Genomic DNA, 19,385 nt, shown 5'->3' with positions numbered 1-19,385 from the left:
GAGGAGGGGGTCGGTCGAGGTCGTCGGTGTCGGTGGGGGGGGGGGGGGGGGGGGCATGTCAAAAGTTAGCCATGGGGCCCCGCCATTCCTAGTTACGTCACTGCTCCCCCATATAATACACGTATGGACTGCATCTTTTGTTGTGCATACATTTTTATCCATTGCCATCCTTAGTGCCAACCATAGTTCCACCATTATAATAATAGCAGTCATAGTGACCCTAGAGCTACCAGGCACATTCTCTCTATGACAATGCCGGTCACTCCACACTGCTTAGTACATATATAACATTTAGTACCATTTATTTAGTGAACAATACTACAATTGATATACTTTCGATTTGAGCAGGATGGGCACAATTCCCTTCTAAAATATGGCGGCGGTATGACACTTCATGGATCACATGGTGTAGACTCTAGCTTGTGATTGGTGCATACTCCGCGCAGAATGATGACGCTTAGAATACGCTACACTGACAGCGCCGCACGATCCATTGAGGGACTGGGAAGTAGCAGCATCATTGTCTAGTCATGTCTCGGGGGTCGAGCGCGGGATTTGACCGGCACATCACCATCTTCTCTCCTGAAGGGAGACTCTATCAAGTCGGTGAGTAACCGGCGGCGGCTCCTTCCCTTCTGCAGTCACCGGTGCGGTACCTGGCGGCTGCTGTGTCACGCTGGGCCTATGGACCATGGCCGGCTGTGTCACACTAGTACACCTAGACCTTCATTATAACTATCTATCTATCTCCTATCTATCTAATTATCTATCTATCTATCCAACTTTCTATAGTCATTTCTTATTTATTCCCTGTAGAAATGTGACCCAGCTTTCCCACAACCCTGATCGTATGTACTGGTATAAGCTGCTGCTTGTGTATTTCTTCAGAACTGAGAACGTTTTGCCGTTTAGACATCTGGATGATTACCGCTGTGTGAGCAGCCATATTATTCATCACCCATCTTTCTCAGAATCAAATATTATAATCAAGAAAGTCCCATTGCAAGGAAGTGTGTTATGTTACTAAAATAAGCGATAATTGCCTTATTCTCTGCACCGCTCATCCCGCCAGGCGACATTGACATCATCTACCTTGCTGTATACATCATGTCACCCTGCAGCCAATCCTTGACCCCAGCCAATATCTGCGTGACTGGCTGCAGTGATTACATGGTGTATACAGGCCTGATATTGCTAAATCTATGTAAATAAAGAGCAACAGTAAGGCTAGTCTTACACGACCGTATCGTGTCCTGCCGCACTCACCCATAGAGTTCTATGGACAAGTCCCTGCAGTGCTGCAATTCACAGCCATTACGGACATGTCCTATAAATTGCGGACGACGGTTGCTGCCTGGCCACACCACGGATAAAATATCCGGTGGTATAAGAGGCCGCATTGAGTATAATGTGTCCACAATTGAAAACCCTCAATTGCGGACCACGGTTGCGGACTTACATTAAGGCCATGTAAGACCAACCTTAGGATTGTGTACAACAGGGGAGGAAAATAATATCGCTTATTTTGTTATGTGATCACATTACCTAGTGCTGGGACGTTTTCTTCTATTAATTGTGAAAAATTAAAAAAAATCTTTAATATGATGTTCAGTATTATAAAGATTCTTTTAGATAGTAAAATGCAGAGAACTGATGGATACAAGTAACACATGACCACAGAATCCGACTACTTATGGTATAATTGTAGTCTGTAACCACAGAGACACACAGGTCTGCAGAGAAGCTGTAAATACAAAATGGTAAAAAATCTGTAAAAAAGCACATAGGGACAGATGTAATAAGACTGGCATTTTATACACTAGTCTTAATAAAGGCCCTGACAGGCACAAAGAACTCCTGGGCATCAGTTGCCACATTTAGGAAATGGCTTAGATTTCCAGTATAAAACACATCAGGTAAGGGCAGCGTTCTCCTCTCCGTACTGCAGGTTTCCGTTTCCTGCATAAAACAGAGCAGGAGACGGAAACCTGCAGGAGTCTTTCTTACCCATTCATTTGAATGGGTGAGAAAGCTGTCCGTCCGTGAGCGGCGGTGAGCGTTTTATGCTCTCCGCCGCAAAACCGGATTTTATAATCCGGACACAGTCGGACATGCAGTACTCTGTGTCCAGATTTAAAAAACCGGTTTTGCGGCGGAGAGCATAAAACGCTCACAGCCGGACCCGGTCTGTGGTTTCCGTCTTCTGGCATGCAGAAGATGGAAACCACAGAACGGAGACCCTGAACGCAGGTGTGAACCTAGCGTAAATAGCATGGGTTGTAACAAATATGCCTGGCCGAGGCCAGTGGTGAGTGGGGTGCGTAACAGAGTTGTGTGCGTAACAGAGTTGTGTTACATCATTTGTATAAGGCCTGGTAACAAAGATGCGACACATTTCCACCCCTCTATGCCGGAAAATGGTCATAGGTTGATAAATCCCTTCCACAGAATTTAATTCATTAAAGGGGGTTTCTTAGGCCCCTGGGCAGTTTCCATACTGATGACTTATCTTCGGGCTAGGCCATCAATATCTGATCAGTGGAGGTCCAACACCCGTTACCTGTTCTTGTTGCCTCGGGCACCATAAGCTATGGAGCAGAAAGTACCGGAAGCAAAAGCCACTGTCTGTTGTATAGCAGAAATGTCAGAGGCATGGCATCTATAGAGTGCAGCGTGGCTTCTACTTCTGACACCATCCCCTCTATATCTGCCAATGTCCAGAGATAGGAGGAGAGGCTGATCAGTGCACTGTCTAGGTGTCAGACCCCTACTGATAAGATTGTGATAGACTATACTCAGGATAAATCATCTATAAGAAAACTGCCCGGGAGTCTCTCCCGGGTGGAGGAAGGAGCCACCGCCACCAACGGAACCCGCACGGGGCCACGCTACACAGGTCTAAACAACTAACGATCTGGGACGGACACAGGCTTGTACCTGCTCCTCTCCCATCTCTACCCTGAACAAGTACCCTAAGGGGACCACGCACTGGCAGGATTTCCATACCAACCTCCACAGGAATGACGTGCCACCCTGGACTGGAACGATAAAACTCCTTTAACCCGGGCACCCTAGACCTTTTTACTATACTATGTGCTGTTCCATCTAAGCTATTACCAAACTGGATGGCCATTCCTGCCACGAGATTGAGAAAGGCATTGATTGCCGAAACGTTGCTTGAGCCTACTCTGCATAGCCACGTGTGGCACAGTGCAATGTAAACTAATAAAAACCTTTTTGATACCTAACTAGCTCTACTAGGATCCTTTTATTTAAACTATAAATACCGGGTTGGGACCCTATCCTAGCAGCTGTAGTAGGTGCTGGTCACACCACCTTCTCAGTATTTATAATCAATCCATCCTGGCTTTGTCTCAAAAACCACAGGTAAATCTGCAACGTGGCGTCTCAGCCTTAAAGGGATTTTCTCAAATTGATTTTTTTCATACTGATGATCTATCCACAGGACAGGCCATCAATAAGTGATCTGTTGGGGGTCTGATACCTGGACCCTGCACAGATCAGCAGCATCTGAGCAATGTAATGTATGGTGGTAATTTATAGGAGTGAAGCTGCACTCCCCAGAGCCTCCGCTATGCAGTGGATAGGGCTGCTGAAGGTTTCCATTCACATACAGCAAACTGAGACTGTAAGAAATTGAAACAAAAAGTACATGTGGTATAAGTGAAAGCAGCGACTCATTTGGTTATTATGGCCTCAAGCTTCTTTTTTTTTTTCTTCACTTAGCAGCAGTTGTGATTGACCTCTCCCTGGTAATACAGCTCTTGGTATGTAGTTTTAACGGAGTTGTCCAGCAGCGAAATAAAAAAAAAAAAAGCTCAGAATGGGTTAAAATAATTAGACAGTGGTCACCTCACCGGCCCCTCCCTTTGTGATGCCTCCTAGGTTTCTACTTCTTTGTTCCTCTCAGCATACAGGCGATGACCAGTCAGACATTTTGTGTGAAGAAGTAGAGCCCATCAGGTACCCAGGTGAAATATCCCATCAGCCATGGTTTCCTGGGCAAAATCTCTTGGGATCTAGACCTGTAGCAATTGGCCGATCATCACTATGGATCCTCGCTGATGAAGACAACACGTAGCGAGACACAGCGGAAAAAAATAATGCTGCGGAAACACCATGTCTTTTTCTGCAGAGTTTTTCATATTTTTCCTCTGCGGACTTTCTGCCCTTATTATACTTATAAAGTAAATGTCGGCGTTTCCGCAGTTATAATTGACATGCTGCGATTTACCGCAGATTTTCCGCAATGGATCTTTTTTTTTTTTTTTTTGCAATGTGTGGATGGAGTTTATCCAGAATCCCATCCACCTTTCAGGTACTGTAATACACAGCGTTTTTGCAATATGGGGCTTCAGCTTTAAAGGGATATTCCCAACTAAGACATTTACGCTGTGAACATCTGATAGGTGGTAGTCCCGACTCTAGTACCATTGACTATCTGTTGAATGTGCCCAATCGGGTGTCCCCACTCAAGTCTACAGGGTCATTTACGGAAAGAGCCCAGAATTATAGAAAAGTCTGCAGCTGGATAGAAGTGAAAGTGAAACTGATGTTCTGAGAGGCACACCCTGGGTTGTGTGCACATTGGACATGTTCAGTAGAGCTCTTTGTATTATATACTGCATACTAGTGCGGATAAATATACGGCTTCAGTGTTTTATAGTATATATGGCTCAGAGGCCATGTTAACCGTTTAATTGCCCCCACAGTATGAACTTTTTTAGGCATTAAAACTGCATAAAGTCAAGTACAGAATTTTTAGGTTCACTAAGAGCTTGGCCCAGCCCTAGAAAATCCCGGGTACCCCTGGGCTTGTCTGTTCGTGTTCACTATAAGGGTGAGAAGGTTTGTGGAGAATCTCTGTAAGTTATTTCTCCTCTTACTTCCTTCTCTTATTACTTTACCATTTGCATGTGCTGAGAAATGACGTTGGTAAATTTTCCCCATCTTCATAAACATATAAGTCTTTACTCTTTCACCTCCCGTGACGTTTGTGATTCTTATTTCTACAGAAATGTTCTCAAAAGCCTTTTCAGGCCGGTTATTTCTAGTAAGGGATACAAAGAGTACTGTCCTCTCCTGTGAAAGGGGGTATATAGCCACTCAGATCTGAGCACAGGCTGGTCATGGTGGCCTGTAGTGTTATGTAATGGACACTTACACAGAAATGGCCTTCAATGTGACCATATGAAAGAGGCTGTTCAGCAAGATCCTTTTATTATAGAAATGGGACAGAAGGAGTTAAAAAGATAAAATAAGTACTGATCCCCCGCTGCTATTCCAAAGTGTCCTGAGTCCCGTGCTTGTCTACTTCCTGTCCATATCGCCAAAAACAGGAAATACCATGCAGCCAATCCCTAGCTGTGACAAGTCAATGATGTGGCCAGTGATTGGTTGAACAGGAAGTAGAGAGCAGCAGGGGATCCGGAAAGGGTGAAAACAGCAATGATGGCTGATAGAGATAAGTAAATAAGAGTTTGACCACTGGGACCACCATTGATCGTGAGAACAGGGATACCATGTCCTCCATTTGTGCTTACACATGGTCACTGCCGTCCCATACTGCTGTATGGGACCTCTATGGTTCTTGAAATAAAACCGCATGCCCTAAATGGCACCCAAGTACAAAATGTGAATGAGATTTCTATTAGGGGGTAGTCCAAGAGTAGACATTTATGAGCTGTCCTATCCTGGAGTGCAAGACCCAGAATCAGATGGTTGTATATGCTCTGCAGGGGCTGTGCTACAATACCCTGACAAGACTGCTACACCGTGTACAGAACGGTCTGCTACTGGCTCTGTGCACCGTGCTCTGAACATCTGATCGCTTGGGTGTCACCTATCTGATGGCCTGTATTACAGAGGACCTTTCATGTCCTCGGCACATGCGGTTTTATATACTGCTAGAAAGGTGATGGTGCGCTGAATTCAGTGCTCTGTCAGCTTTCCAGTTATGTGCTCCAGGGCTGGAGATATTGGTGCTGTTATAATGGCACCAATGTCTGCCCACTGTCAGGAAGGCGTTCCTAACAGTCTAGCTGGGTTGTGAGGAACGCCCCCCTGAATGTACTTGTCCATAGATTAGTACTAGGGGGATCATTCCTCACAGCTTAGCATCATCGCTGGGTGGTAAGGAACGCCCACTCTGACAGTACAGGGCTATGGATGAGTACTGTCAGGAATACCCTTCTGACAGAGGACAGACATAGGTAACAGCACCAATATCTCTTGCCCCGGGCACATAACGGGAAAGCTGACAGTGCGCTGACTTCAGCGGTATATAAAACCGCAGGTGTCTGAGGACAGGAAAGTTCCTCTTTAAAGATAGATCATCAATACCTAGTTTTGGAGAACCTCTTAAAAGGGATTATTGTGGGGAGCAGTCGTTTTGGGCAGTGTAATTACTTCATTACGTCAGCAAATACACTCTGTTCCCCTACGTCGCGATTTCTCACAGCATTGTGATAGAAGTTACATAAAGGTTTATTCAGACACTTCATATAAGCTTTATACAATTACGATATAACAACACTTAGGGCTCGTTCACACGGGGGTGGGGGGGGTGGATTTTGGCGCCGAGAGTGATGCAGGGAGCCACGTCACTCTCGGGTCAAAACCCGCCTGCCACGACCGTCGCGGTCGTGGCTTCCCCCTCTGGAGTCGGCTCAAATGAATCGTCCAACTCCGGAGGATGCTGCCGCCTGAAGAAAGGGCAGCTCGCTTCTTTATTCCGCTAGCCGCAACATGCCGCTAGTGGTCTCCATAGACCACCATTGTATGGAGGCGGATTTTGAGGCGAAATCTGCTGTCAAAATCCCCCTCCTTGTGAACTAGCCCTAAGATGCCAGGCTAATGCTCCAATTCCACAACATCACAGCCTGTTCTTGTAGTGTTGCCTTAGTTGCAGTTGCATAAAGGAAAGAAGACTTGGCTGCGCGGTCCGTATAAATGTCCGATATCTTGGAATGTGCTTGGTAGACGCACAGGTTTCCTTGTACACATAAAGAAGCTTTACAGGTTCTTGTAGCTGTAGATTGCTGTTGCTGTGTGGTCACTGAACTTGAGTCGATATTTTATTGTGTAAAGTAGAAGTTTAGGAGGGTTTGGGAAAATTCCCTGGTAAAGTGCCAACAATGGCTGGTAGCTAAGGGCTGTAGTTCAGGAAGTACAACATGTTCCTGTAGTTATGACGGGGTGACCTCTGAAGATCAACAGCGTTTCCAAGAAAGTGTTGCTACTTTCTACCTCCCCTTGAAATAACAATTCGCGAGCATATGTGTGTTTTGCATTTTTTGCACATAATGTACTATTGACAGCTCTATAGTATTCTTATGTTGTGCCTATACATATGTTTATTGCATAGACACACTACTGTTCTCTCCAGTTCTGTCTTAAGTCTTTACCTCCCCTTTGTCTTTCTTCTAGAATATGCATTTAAAGCCATCAACCAAGGAGGCCTCACGTCGGTGGCAGTCCGGGGCAAGGACTGTGCCATTGTTGTCACACAGAAGAAAGTCCCTGTAAGTAAAGTGAAGCTAGCATGACCTCTACATAGAAACTAATGCCATTCTTTAATGCTACATGTTACTTGTGGAAGATGCAAGAGCTTGGTTATAAAGAAGTATGGTTGCACAAATAATAGACATTAAACTTGCTTGTGAATATCATGATATTTCCTATCGAGGCTTACTATGTCATCTTTGTATTTTATCCCTATACACACTGTGGCCAAAGTCACAGGAAGCCATGATGTTTTTGGAGTGTGTAAGAAAACCATGATGAGGGCTTTCATACCCCATGTTAATGATGGCCTGGTTAGATTCCAGCTGAAGACCTCAGTGCTAACCACAGCCCTAACCACTGGGCCACATGTATAATACAGTTTTTTAGGCTGAGGCCCCACATTTGCTGCAGTTTTTTGAGCCAAAGTCAAGAATGGCTACAAAACAGGATGGGAAGTATACAGGAAGTTTTTATACTTCTACCCTCTGCTCAATCCACTCCTGGCTTTGGCTCAAAAAACCGCAACAAAATCTACAAGAAAAAAAAAACTGCGTTTCTGTATCGTGGCACTTTAGCCTGAAAGAGATTTCTGGAGGCACAAAAACATGCCTGTCACCCTTCTAATATAAAAGGGAACCACTAGCTATCTAGTTTCCATTAGCAAAGATGCATCATTTGTCCAATTTTAGGAGCTGTCACGGGTATCATCACTGGAAGCTGTCTCCCATATGCACAATATCGCATTATTGTCCTTTTTTCTTCTATCTTTGCTTTCCTTTTCTCCCACCCAGCTCTATATTATGCTACCAGCTCCTTTCACCCACATGACCATCAATGTGCACCAGGCCCCCCTTACCCTGCATGACTAGTAAAGCACCAGCACATATGGAAGGGTGAGGCAATTCCCTGTGATGACACGTCACAGCTTTGTAAAATAAACTGTTCAATTTCTATGACCATTCCAACATTTGGGGAATCTCTGCCAATAAAAAGCTGTTAGTAAGTACTTTGGTTTTATACTACAAGAGCAATGATCATGTATTTTGTGCCTCCAGACAACCCCTGCACACATGTATTTCTAATACAGTACAGCTAACCATACACAAGATACCTGTTGGCCCAGAATTGTTGCTCCCAACACTTCCCATACACATATACCCTTAAGCCTGTAATGCATATGTTATTGTTTGGCCAAGGGGAGAAGTGCAAGACACCGCTAACAAAAGGATCAAACATGTTAAAGAACAACACGAATGAGCGTAGAGTTCCCTATTAACATAAGACGGTCCGCCGTTCCAACTGAAAATGTCGTGTTCAGCTTAATGTATATCTAACATGCGTGGCCAACCTTAGACGTGATATTCCTGCATTTGTTCCTGAGATTCTATTAAATGGATCTAACTCTTCCCTGTATGTACTGACGCAGGACAAGTTGTTGGACAGCAGCACAGTGACCCATTTATTCCAGATCACGGAGAACATTGGCTGTGTGATGACAGGAATGACAGGTAATACATGGCACATGATTGTCCTCAGGACGGGTATGTTACTGTATAGCATTACTCTTCTCTTGTTACAGGCCATTATTTTTAGACTGTAAACTTTAGCAGGATTACTTCCGCCTGTCTATTAGCAGAGCACAAGCAGTGTTAGCAATATAAGCCGGATTATTCTCCTGCACCACCAATGTTCCTACAAAGCCAGGTTATCGGTTATCCATAAATCCCTGCTGCTGTTAAAGGCTGGAGTGATGCGAGTTTAAGCTTCAAGGCATGCATACATATAACATGTTATTCCAGTGTATTATAAATGCCCCTAGACCAGACCTGGGCAAAGTCCGGCCCTCTGACTTATTCAGTCCGGCCCGCACAGCTTTGACTAGGGGGGGCGTGTCTAAGGGGCGTGTCTTAGTGCTGGCCGAAGATGGAGAAGTGGAGCGTGTCATAAAGTACTGAGAGATGTAAGGTGAGCTGCAGGGGGGAGAGAGAGAGAGAGTGTGTGCCTGTCTATATGTGTGCCTGTCCATATGTGTGCCTGTCCATATGTGTGCCTGTCCATATGTGTGCCTGTCCATATGTGTGCCTGTCCATATGTGTGCCTGTCCATATGTGTGCCTGTCTCTGTGTCTGCTATATGTGTGCCTGTCTATATGTGTGTGTGTCTGTCTATATGTGTGCCTGTCTATATGTGTGTGTGTCTGTCTATATGTGTGCCTGTCTATATGTGTGTCTGTCTGTTTGTCTATATATGTGTGAGTGTGTCTATATGTGTCTGTCTATCTGTGTGTGTGTGTCTCAGTAACCTAGGGGCAGAGATGGAAGGGGAATGTTATACTAGGGCAGAGATGGCAGATGGAGGGGGGGACATGAAACTGGGGGAGAGATGGAGGGAGGACATGAAATGGGGAAAATAAAGGGGGATATGAAACTGAGGGAGAAATGGAGGGGGGGACATGAAACTGGGGGTAGATGAAGAGGGCACAGACTGGGGGGACATTAAACCGTGGAGGAAGCTGTAGGGGGACCTGTCTGCCTCTAGTTGCCCCCAGTTTAATGTCACCCTCCAGCTACCCCTACGGTTTAATGTCTGCTTCCAGCTTCCCGATTTTAATATCCCCCTCTAGTTGCCCCCAGTTTCATGTCCCGCTCCAGCTGTCAATTTATTGCCCCCCTCCAACTACCCCCACTGTTTAATGTCCCCCTCCAGCTGCTCCAGTTTCTAGTTTCCCCCAGTTTATACTGAGGCACCAGGTGAGGGACTTAATACTGTGGGGCAGTTGGAGGGGACATATAATGTACGGGTGACTGTAGGAGGATTATACTGTGTGGGGGGGCATGGAAAGATGATTGCGAATGGGCGGAGTCAACATAGAAGTGGGTGGAGCTAAATTTGCCGTGGCGCGGCCCTCTAGCATAGTTTCAATTTCTTATACGGCCCCATGGGAAAATTAATTGCCCACCCCTACCCTAGACTAAGGCTAGGGCTACATTGCAACTTCTGGCTGTTCCACATAAGATTGCAGTCTTCTGCTGCTATATTGCTACTACCATTAGTATATGTGGTCGTGTTGTCTCTTACAGGTGATTGTGACACAATAGTCAGCGGAAATTCAATCGCGCTACGTTGTCACAACCATTTTCACTATCATTATTTGCAATTTTAGCAGCACAATATTGCAATGTTTTGTCGCATGGCCACAAGTTGTACAACATATTGCCGGTAACCAGTGTGTCATGGCACCGTTTCTAAAAGAGCATTACTCTTCAAGGCAGAATTACCCCAGATTTGAGGGAAGAGAAGGGGCAAGGCGTTTTGGTGGGAATGCAACTACTTCTTTTGCCCCTTGTAAGGCGTATTTTATGTTCTTCCTCTGCTTTCAGCCGACAGCCGATCTCAGGTGCAGAGAGCACGTTACGAAGCCGCCAACTGGAAGTACAAGTATGGTTATGAGATCCCAGTCGATATGCTCTGCAAACGCATTGCTGATATCTCTCAAGTGTACACGCAAAATGCCGAAATGAGGCCCCTGGGCTGCTGTGAGTATATCACGTATGATAGTATGACCGGTATGGGCTTGTATTACAATATGTAGCCCTTGTGCACTTTATACTAGTTTGTGTTTTTCTTTACGCTTTTTCCTGCTTTCAGGTATGATCCTAATTGGAGTAGATGAAGAAAATGGACCTCAGGTTTATAAGTGTGATCCTGCAGGATATTACTGTGGCTTCAAAGCTACCACAGCTGGCGTGAAACAGACCGAAGCTACCAGCTTCCTGGAGAAGAAAGTGAAGAAGAAATTTGATTGGACGTTTGAGCAGAGTGTTGAGGTAGGTGGCATAATCCTCATTGTATGAAAAACTCCTAATAAGAGAGATCATGCAATAATATCAAGTCATAAAATATTTCATATAACAAAATAATGGTTTTAGAACAACAAGAAGGTGAATTCAGATAAAGTGGATACAAAACACATGAACAATAGTAGATAATGGTATAGACACAGATGTCACTATAATATACCAGGGCAGTATATAAATATATAAACGCATGATTATATTGAACAATACATTCATCCAGTAAAATCTATCAAACCATAAGTGCATATATATATATATATATATATATATATATATATATATATATATATATATATATATACACACACACATATACAAAACTGCACACGTATCCTAATGACACTATACACAGTGCAGTCACATTAATGAGACCACATGTCAAAATCCAGAATAACCACCTTTGGCAGAGCGGACCGCTGCGAGACGTGCAGGAAGAGAGGGGATGTTGTGATGATGTCACTGGGATGTTGAGCCATGCCGACTCCAGTGCCGTGGCCAGCTGCACTAGTTACGTGGTTGAGCATCCATGGCGCGAACAACCTGATCGAGGTGGTCCCACAGATTCTCGATTGGGTTCAAGTCCGGGGAATTTGCTGGCCAAGGGAGTACAGTAAACTCATCCTGGTGCTCCTCGAACCACGCACGTACACTGCGAGCTTTATGACATGTCGCATTGTCCTGCTGGTAGATGCCATCATCCTGAGGAAAAACATTTCACATGTAGGGGTGAACATGGTCCGCAAGGATAGATGCATACTTGTGTTGATCCATCGTGCCTTCCACAATGATGAGTGCACCCAGATGGCTGATGACACGTACCTTCTGCAATTGGTTATTTAACGTTAACAGTGGTCACATTAATATGACTGGACTGTGTATATACCTCTTTGTGCTGCAACACCCAACCTCATAATAATGCACACAAATTATCAAGAGACATGGCCGCTATGGAGAGTATCCACCAGCTACAGCATACACCTTGTCAGAATATGTAGACACAACCTCCATACAGGACCAGTGACACATAGTGGAGTGCATGTGGATTTTGGCCTAATAGTGGCATGGTCCTCAGTTCCACCACTATTTGTTATTCTCCCTTGTGTTAATGATGGTTTAGCAAACAATATGGATGGTCAGATGCGTAACTATCAGTGCAGGTGTAATAAATCTACAGTATTTGACAAGGGCTACGCAGCATCTTTGGTCACATTGCACGTTGTGACTCTGAACATTTCTGCATGTGACAATGGCATGACAATTCTGAAAACAAAACCTTCATGTAAATGATTCCTCTTCCAAGTAGGACAGTAAGCGGTCGTATTTTCACAGCCAATAACTTAAAACTGGAAAACCCCCCCAGTTCTCCCCACCGCTATAGAAGTTATTAGAGAAGTTAGTAACTGAGATAGAAATGTCTGTTTACAGCCAAGAAAGAAGCAACAAATGTGCTGACAACTGGAATTGTTGGAAAGATTTTTGATCCTCCTCTCCACTGCCCCCATAAATATACAGTTTATCTTCCAAATAACACTAGCCACCCATGCCTTCCCTTCTCACCCCGTCCCACTCTTGCCCCACTTCCACTTCCTGTTTCTTTCTCTATCTGCTCTGTTAGCAGGTTGTAAGTATATTTAAGAAGTAACTGCCAATAAAGTAAATGTAACTTGGAGACACAGAAGCAACTAGAGATGAGCGAACACTATTCGAAGCAACCATTTCGAAAATAGCACACTCCCATAGAAATGAATGGAAGCGGTCGGCACACAGACTTTGCCGGCAGCTGGTCGCTTAACTCCCTGCGTGCCGGCTGCGTCCATTGATTTTTATGGGAGCGTGCTATTCGAAATGGCTGCTTCGAATAGTGTTAGCTCATCTCTAGAAGCAACTGGTTCAGTTTTTGGCTCTTGCAGCATTGATTTTAATGGTTAAGTCCTTTGTGATGGCGATTCGCTTTTCAGATTTCAGTATATTTTATCTTGTGTGAACTGGGTGTTTCAGACCCTAAATCACATTCATCTCACCGCCAGTTTGTTAAAAAAAAATATGGTGCAGCTTTAATGCAACAGCAAGTTGCAGACAAATCGCACACATTAGTCGCACAACTTGTTACACAACCAGTCACCATGTGACCCTAAGGGTAAGTTCACACGGGGTTTTTTGGTCAGGATTTCGAGGCCGTATCCGCGTCAAAATCCTGACCAAAAAGACGGCTCCCATTGAAATCACTGGGAGTCGGTCAGTTCTTTTTTCCGGGAGCTGTTTGTTCCGGCTTCCGGAAAAAAGAGGCGACATGCTCATTCTTTCAGGTGGATTCGCCTCACAACATCTGCCTGAAGACACTCCCTCCTCCTAACTAGGCCCATTCATTTGGGCCTAATCTGGAGCAGAGTGCGCGACTGGATGCCGGTGCAGTGCATCGGCATGCAGTTGCAGCTACCCATATTTTGGACCTCAGGTTCCGGTCCAAAAAAACCCATGTGAACTTACCCTCAGAGTTTCCAGGCTCAGATTAGGGCTACGTGGTAATGTTACACCCTACAGCATTGGATATTGGAGCCTAGGAAACATAGCCGGCCGCTGTCTACACAGATATGACTGAGCCACAGTGTATGTATGAACATGCAGCGATAAAAGTGCAGTCATTGGATTTCTCCATGTTCTGAATTTTCCAAATATGTTTCTTATGAATAATATACTGGAGAATAGGGCTCTTATGTTGTACTGCAGGGCTGAAACCAGAGAATTTTTATTGAAAGGTACCCTGACCCTTGTATTAGAGGATCTTCTCTGATCCTTTGTAAGATGCACACACTGATAATCTTACTCCATATTCATGGGGGGCCAGTTACATGGGATGTTTGTGGAAACCTCCCATCACAATGGTCAGGATCCTGGATTTTTTAAGGACAGCCGTACTGTTCCATGTTCATAGTTCAGGGGCTGCACTGCTCACACAACAGCTGCAGTCAGGTGATCGGTGGAGGTCCTGGATGTCAGACCTCCACTGGTTACTTACGGGTAACCTATCCTAAGGATCAGTCCTCAATATATAAGTGCCAGTCTCTTTAATAGCTAAAGTAACTATTCGCGTATATTGTATTAAGTTCTCTCTTAACCTTTGCACTTTGTTTTCTTAACCCTTAGACAGCCATCTCTTGTCTCTCCACCGTCCTGTCAATTGATTTCAAACCATCTGAGCTTGAAGTTGGTGTAGTGACCATTCAGGATCCAAAATTCAGGTTTGTTTAGTCCACCAAATATTCACATTAGGTTATAATGGGGCTTATTGCAGGCAGCAATGGTGCATGGAAGCTGTGGGTTAGGATTTAGTTTGTAAAATACGGGGAAGTCACCGGCTTAGGTAAGTTAAAGGGGTATTTCCATGACGCTTGTTCACCAACCTGCAGGCTGTTGTGCTCTCTTCACTTCCTGCTTTTCTCGGCACATAGGTGGGCGGGGTTTCACTTGCACGGGATTGGTTGTAAATGAATTACCAGTGTGAGCAATGAAGTGAATAAATTAAGATAGCGGCCAAACAAAGCAGTTTTGATAAAGCAACGTATTTAGGAAAAGTCTTAAATCCACATAAACTAGCAGTATATATAGGATCCTTGTGATGGGACAACCCCTTTAATACTAATCCATGTTATCAAATATACCGCCAGGTAACATATCAGCTCAGTTACACAGAAATGTGCAATAGTATAACTTATGTCAAACTAGACATATAGCCCGTCTCATGTTTCAACTATTTCCCCTCTGAATTGTCAGCAATTCAAAGTAAAACATTTAACCCTTAAGAACTGCTGACAGTGCTAGATAGGGGATGTCTGAAGGAGTTAAAACTAAACTGGGTGAATGGTCATGTTGCTGTATAACTGAGGACAAGAAGCTGGCATCCTCCTGATACTCTGATCAAAAATGTCTATACCGGTCTCTTGTGGTGTGCTGTCTGCACTGACTGCCCGTAGCGTCCATCCAGAAAACTGCTAAAGCTGTCATTGTATAGCAGAGCAGAGGGGTTTGGGAGCGTTTAGTGCAGAGAACCCAGAATCATGCACAAGTAAAGAAACAGCCAATGTATTTGTGACCGCAGAGCCAGGAGCATTGACGTTTATTTTCCTCAGTCAACTGACAATTCATGCAAATATGTTAAAATCGCTTTACACATCACCTTACTAGTACTGTCAGCAGTTTCCAGGGGTCATAAATGCTGAGAGAGTCCTTTTAGTTTTATTCCCCCCACAGAAGTCAGTTGGCTGGAAATCTTACATTGTGAGACATAGTTACAGCATAAGGGATTAGTATATCTATGTTATCTTGGCTGTCTTGTGGGGGATGTCAAAGCAAAATATGCGGTGACTGCAGTTTTATTTTAATACCATCAGTGAATGGATATATATATATATATATATATATATATATATATATATATATATATATATATATATATATATATATACACACACAGTGGGGCAAAAAAGTATTTAGTCAGTCACCAATAGTGCAAGTTCCACCACTTAAAAAGATGAGAGGCGTCTGTAATTTACATCATAGGTAGACCTCAACTATGAGAGACAAAATGAGAAAACAAATCCAGAAAATCACATTGTCTGATTTTGTAAGAATTTATTTGCAAATTATGGTGGAAAATAAGTATTTGGTCAGTAACAAAATTTCATCTCAATACTTTGTTATATATCCTTTGTTGGCAATGACAGAGGTCAAACGTTTTCTGTAAGTCTTCACAAGGTTGGCACACACTGTTGTTGGTATGTCGGCCCATTCCTCCATGCAGATCTCCTCTAGAGCAGTGATGTTTTGGGGCTGTCGCTTGGCAACACGGACTTTCAACTCCCTCCAAAGGTTTTCTATAGGGTTGAGATCTGGAGACTGGCTAGGCCACTCCAGGACCTTGAAATGCTTCTTACAAAGCCACTCCTTCGTTGCCCTGGCGGTGTGCTTTGAATCATTGTCATGTTGAAAGACCCAGCCACGTTTCATCTTCAATGCCTTTGCTGATGGAAGGAGGTTTGCACTCAAAATCTCACGATACATGGCCCCATTCATTCTTTCATGTACCCGGATCAGTCGTCCTGGCCCCTTTGCAGAGAAACAGCCCCAAAGCATGATGTTTCCACCCCCCATGCTTTACAGTAGGTATGGTGTTTGATGGATGCAACTCAGTATTCTTTTTCCTCCAAACACGTAAAGTGGTGTTTCTACCAAACAGTTCCAGTTTGGTTTCATCAGACCATAGGACATTCTCCCAATACTCTTCTGGATCATCCAAATGCTCTCTAGCAAACTTCAGACGGGCCCGGACATGTACTGGCTTAAGCAGTGGGACACGTCTGGCACTGCAGGATCTGAGTCCCTGGCGGTGTAGTGTGTTACTGATGGTAGGCTTTGTTACATTGGTCCCAGCTCTCTGCAGTTCATTCACTAGGTCCCCCCGCGTTGTTCTGGGATTTTTGCTCACCGTTCTTGTGATCATTTTGACCCCACGGGGTGAGATTTTGCGTGGAGCCCCAGATCGAGGAGATTATCAGTGGTCTTGTATGTCTTCCATTTTCTAATTATTGCTCCCACAGTTGATTTCTTCAATCCAAGCTGGTTGCCTATTGCAGATTCAGTCTTCCCAGCCTGGTGCAGGGCTACAATTTTGTTTCTGGTGTCCTTTGACAGCTCTTTGGTCTTCACCATAGTGGAGTTTGGAGTCTGACTGTTTGAGGGTGTGCACAGGTGTCTTTTTATAGTGATAACAAGTTTAAACAGGTGCTATTACTACAGGTAATGAGTGGAGGAAAGAGCAGACTCTTAAAGAAGAGGTTACAGGTCTGTAAGAGCCAGAAATCTTGATTGCTTGTAGGTGACCAAATACTTATTTTCCACCATAATTTGCAAATAAATTCTTACAAAATCAGACAATGTGATTTTCTGGATTTGTTTTCTCATTTTGTCTCTCATAGTTGAGGTCTACCTATGATGTAAATTACAGACGCCTCTCATCTTTTTAAGTGGTGGAACTTGCACTATTGCTGACTGACTAAATACTTTTTTGCCCCACTGTATGTATATATATATATATATATATATATATATATATATATATATATATATACATATATTATATTTGTAGAGGCAAAGGGAATGTCTAGGACAGGTCATCAGTATGTAAAACCCAGAAAATGCCTTTTAAGACCTTGTTCACATGAGCTCTTGTCTTGCACACATGCTTTGCATTGTAAAAATTCCTAACATTGTCCTCTTTTCTGTATTTCAGAATCCTCACCGAAGCAGAGATTGACATTCACCTGGTAGCATTAGCAGAGCGTGACTAGCATATCACCACATCTGACAAGTGACCATAGACTTTTTGCCTGTTGTTCTTCTGTGTATCGTTTTCTCTATATGAATAAAGAGATTTTTGAATATGGTTTCTATGTTATTTTGTTCCAAGCAATGGCGTCTTACTGAGAATGTGACATCGAGAAGACTAGACATTACCATGACATCTATGCCATGTTTAGTAATCTTTGCACTAGAGCAGATGCAGAAACTAAGAGCAGATTCACACATATTGTGTTTATCACGGTATCTGGTCTTTAAAGGGATCCTATCACTCATACACAATTTTTTCTAACACTTAAGAAAGGCTATTCGTCTCCTACCTTTCGTCGTCTTCTCCGCGCTGCTGTTCGCCTACAATCCCGGTTTTTCTCGGTATGCAAATTAGCTCTCTCGCAGCGCTGGGGTCCGCCGCTGGGGTTGTCCCCAATGCTGTGAGTGAACTCTCTCCAGCGCTGCCTCTATCTTCTTCAGCAGCAGCGTCCTCTTCAGCCTCTTCTTCCGGCGGTGGCTTGTAACTTCTATGCCTTGGGCAGAGCTGACTGCGCATGCCCACAGGCCACGGGAAAATGGCCGCTTACAATACTGTGCAAGCGGCCATTTTCCCGTGCCTGTGGGTATGCGCAGTCTGCTCTGCCTGAGGCCTAGAAGTTACAAGCCACCGCCAGAAGAAGACGCTGAAGAGGATGCTGCTGACGAAGATGGAGGTGGCGCCGGAGAGAGTTCTCTTGCAGCATTGGGGACGCCCCCAGTGCTGTTTGAGCCCCCAGTGCTACGAGAGAGCGAATTTGCATACCGAGAAAAAACAGGATTATAGGCGAACGGCGGTGCGGAGGAGACGACGAAAGGTAGGAGACTAATAGCCTTTCTTAAGGCTATTCCGACGTGGTACTTTGAAAAAATCGTCTCTGAGTGATAGGATCCCTTTAAATCCATCCTGTAAGAAATCTGTAGTGGATTCTATGCATGCTGCAGTTTTTGATGGCCTTGAGTTCCTAATAGACAGTGTAATCTTAGGCCATCTGAATACATGCCAGCTTTATCACAGAGCCTGGTGCTGGGTGAATCAATCTAGATAATAGTCTACTTATTAACACCTTGTAGTTGGCTTACTTTGAGCCCAAATTTTGTCAGTACTATGGTGTATGGTATATGTGCCATAGTAGTCTGGTGTATTGTGACACATTTACACCATTCCCCTGAGAATCCACACTCGCACATCAAAAAACTTTTAGCTCAAATTATATGCATCACACTGTACCTAACATGCGGCATGTTTCCGCCAATGTCTACAATAGCAAAACTGCCCCATCATGGGTAATTGCTGTGGATTTGCCGCAGAAGATCCTTTGGTAAACCTGTAGCATATGGCCAGGACTACACTGACTTTGAAGCACTATTGATTTTAACTATTGAGTGACTGCACAAGATTGCATATAACCCTATGTATTTCTATGGGCTGCAATAGTTAAACTTGTTTGCCTTTTATTTTCTTTAAAGGAATGCTTCTATGGCCAACATAACCATTATACCCATCCCCTTGGGCCTCCCGTGGCAGTACGTCCAGTCTACAGTTTACAGGCCACTTCATTTTTTATTTTTTTTTAGCTACTTGGAGTCTTAGCCTAAATGTGGTTTTAAGGAAAAGGA

At 44.1% G+C, this 19,385-nt stretch overlaps 1 protein-coding gene across 1 annotated transcript; it reads left to right on the top strand.

Annotated features, from left to right (window-relative positions):
- The first annotated feature begins 471 nt into the window (after positions 1-471).
- Positions 472-17,819, top strand: PSMA6 (proteasome 20S subunit alpha 6). Its single transcript, XM_075283011.1, has 7 exons — positions 472-606; positions 7,450-7,544; positions 8,954-9,035; positions 10,908-11,063; positions 11,176-11,354; positions 14,529-14,623; positions 17,671-17,819. Exons 1-7 carry the CDS (start codon positions 531-533, stop codon positions 17,726-17,728), a joined length of 741 nt encoding a protein of 246 aa, XP_075139112.1. The 5' UTR covers positions 472-530; the 3' UTR covers positions 17,729-17,819.
- Positions 17,820-19,385: the final 1,566 nt, after the last annotated feature.

This window comes from Leptodactylus fuscus, chromosome 7 (genome assembly GCF_031893055.1).
Source record: "Leptodactylus fuscus isolate aLepFus1 chromosome 7, aLepFus1.hap2, whole genome shotgun sequence".
Classification (NCBI taxonomy): domain Eukaryota; kingdom Metazoa; phylum Chordata; class Amphibia; order Anura; family Leptodactylidae; genus Leptodactylus; species Leptodactylus fuscus.
This window is presented reverse-complemented; position numbering and strand designations above follow the sequence as displayed.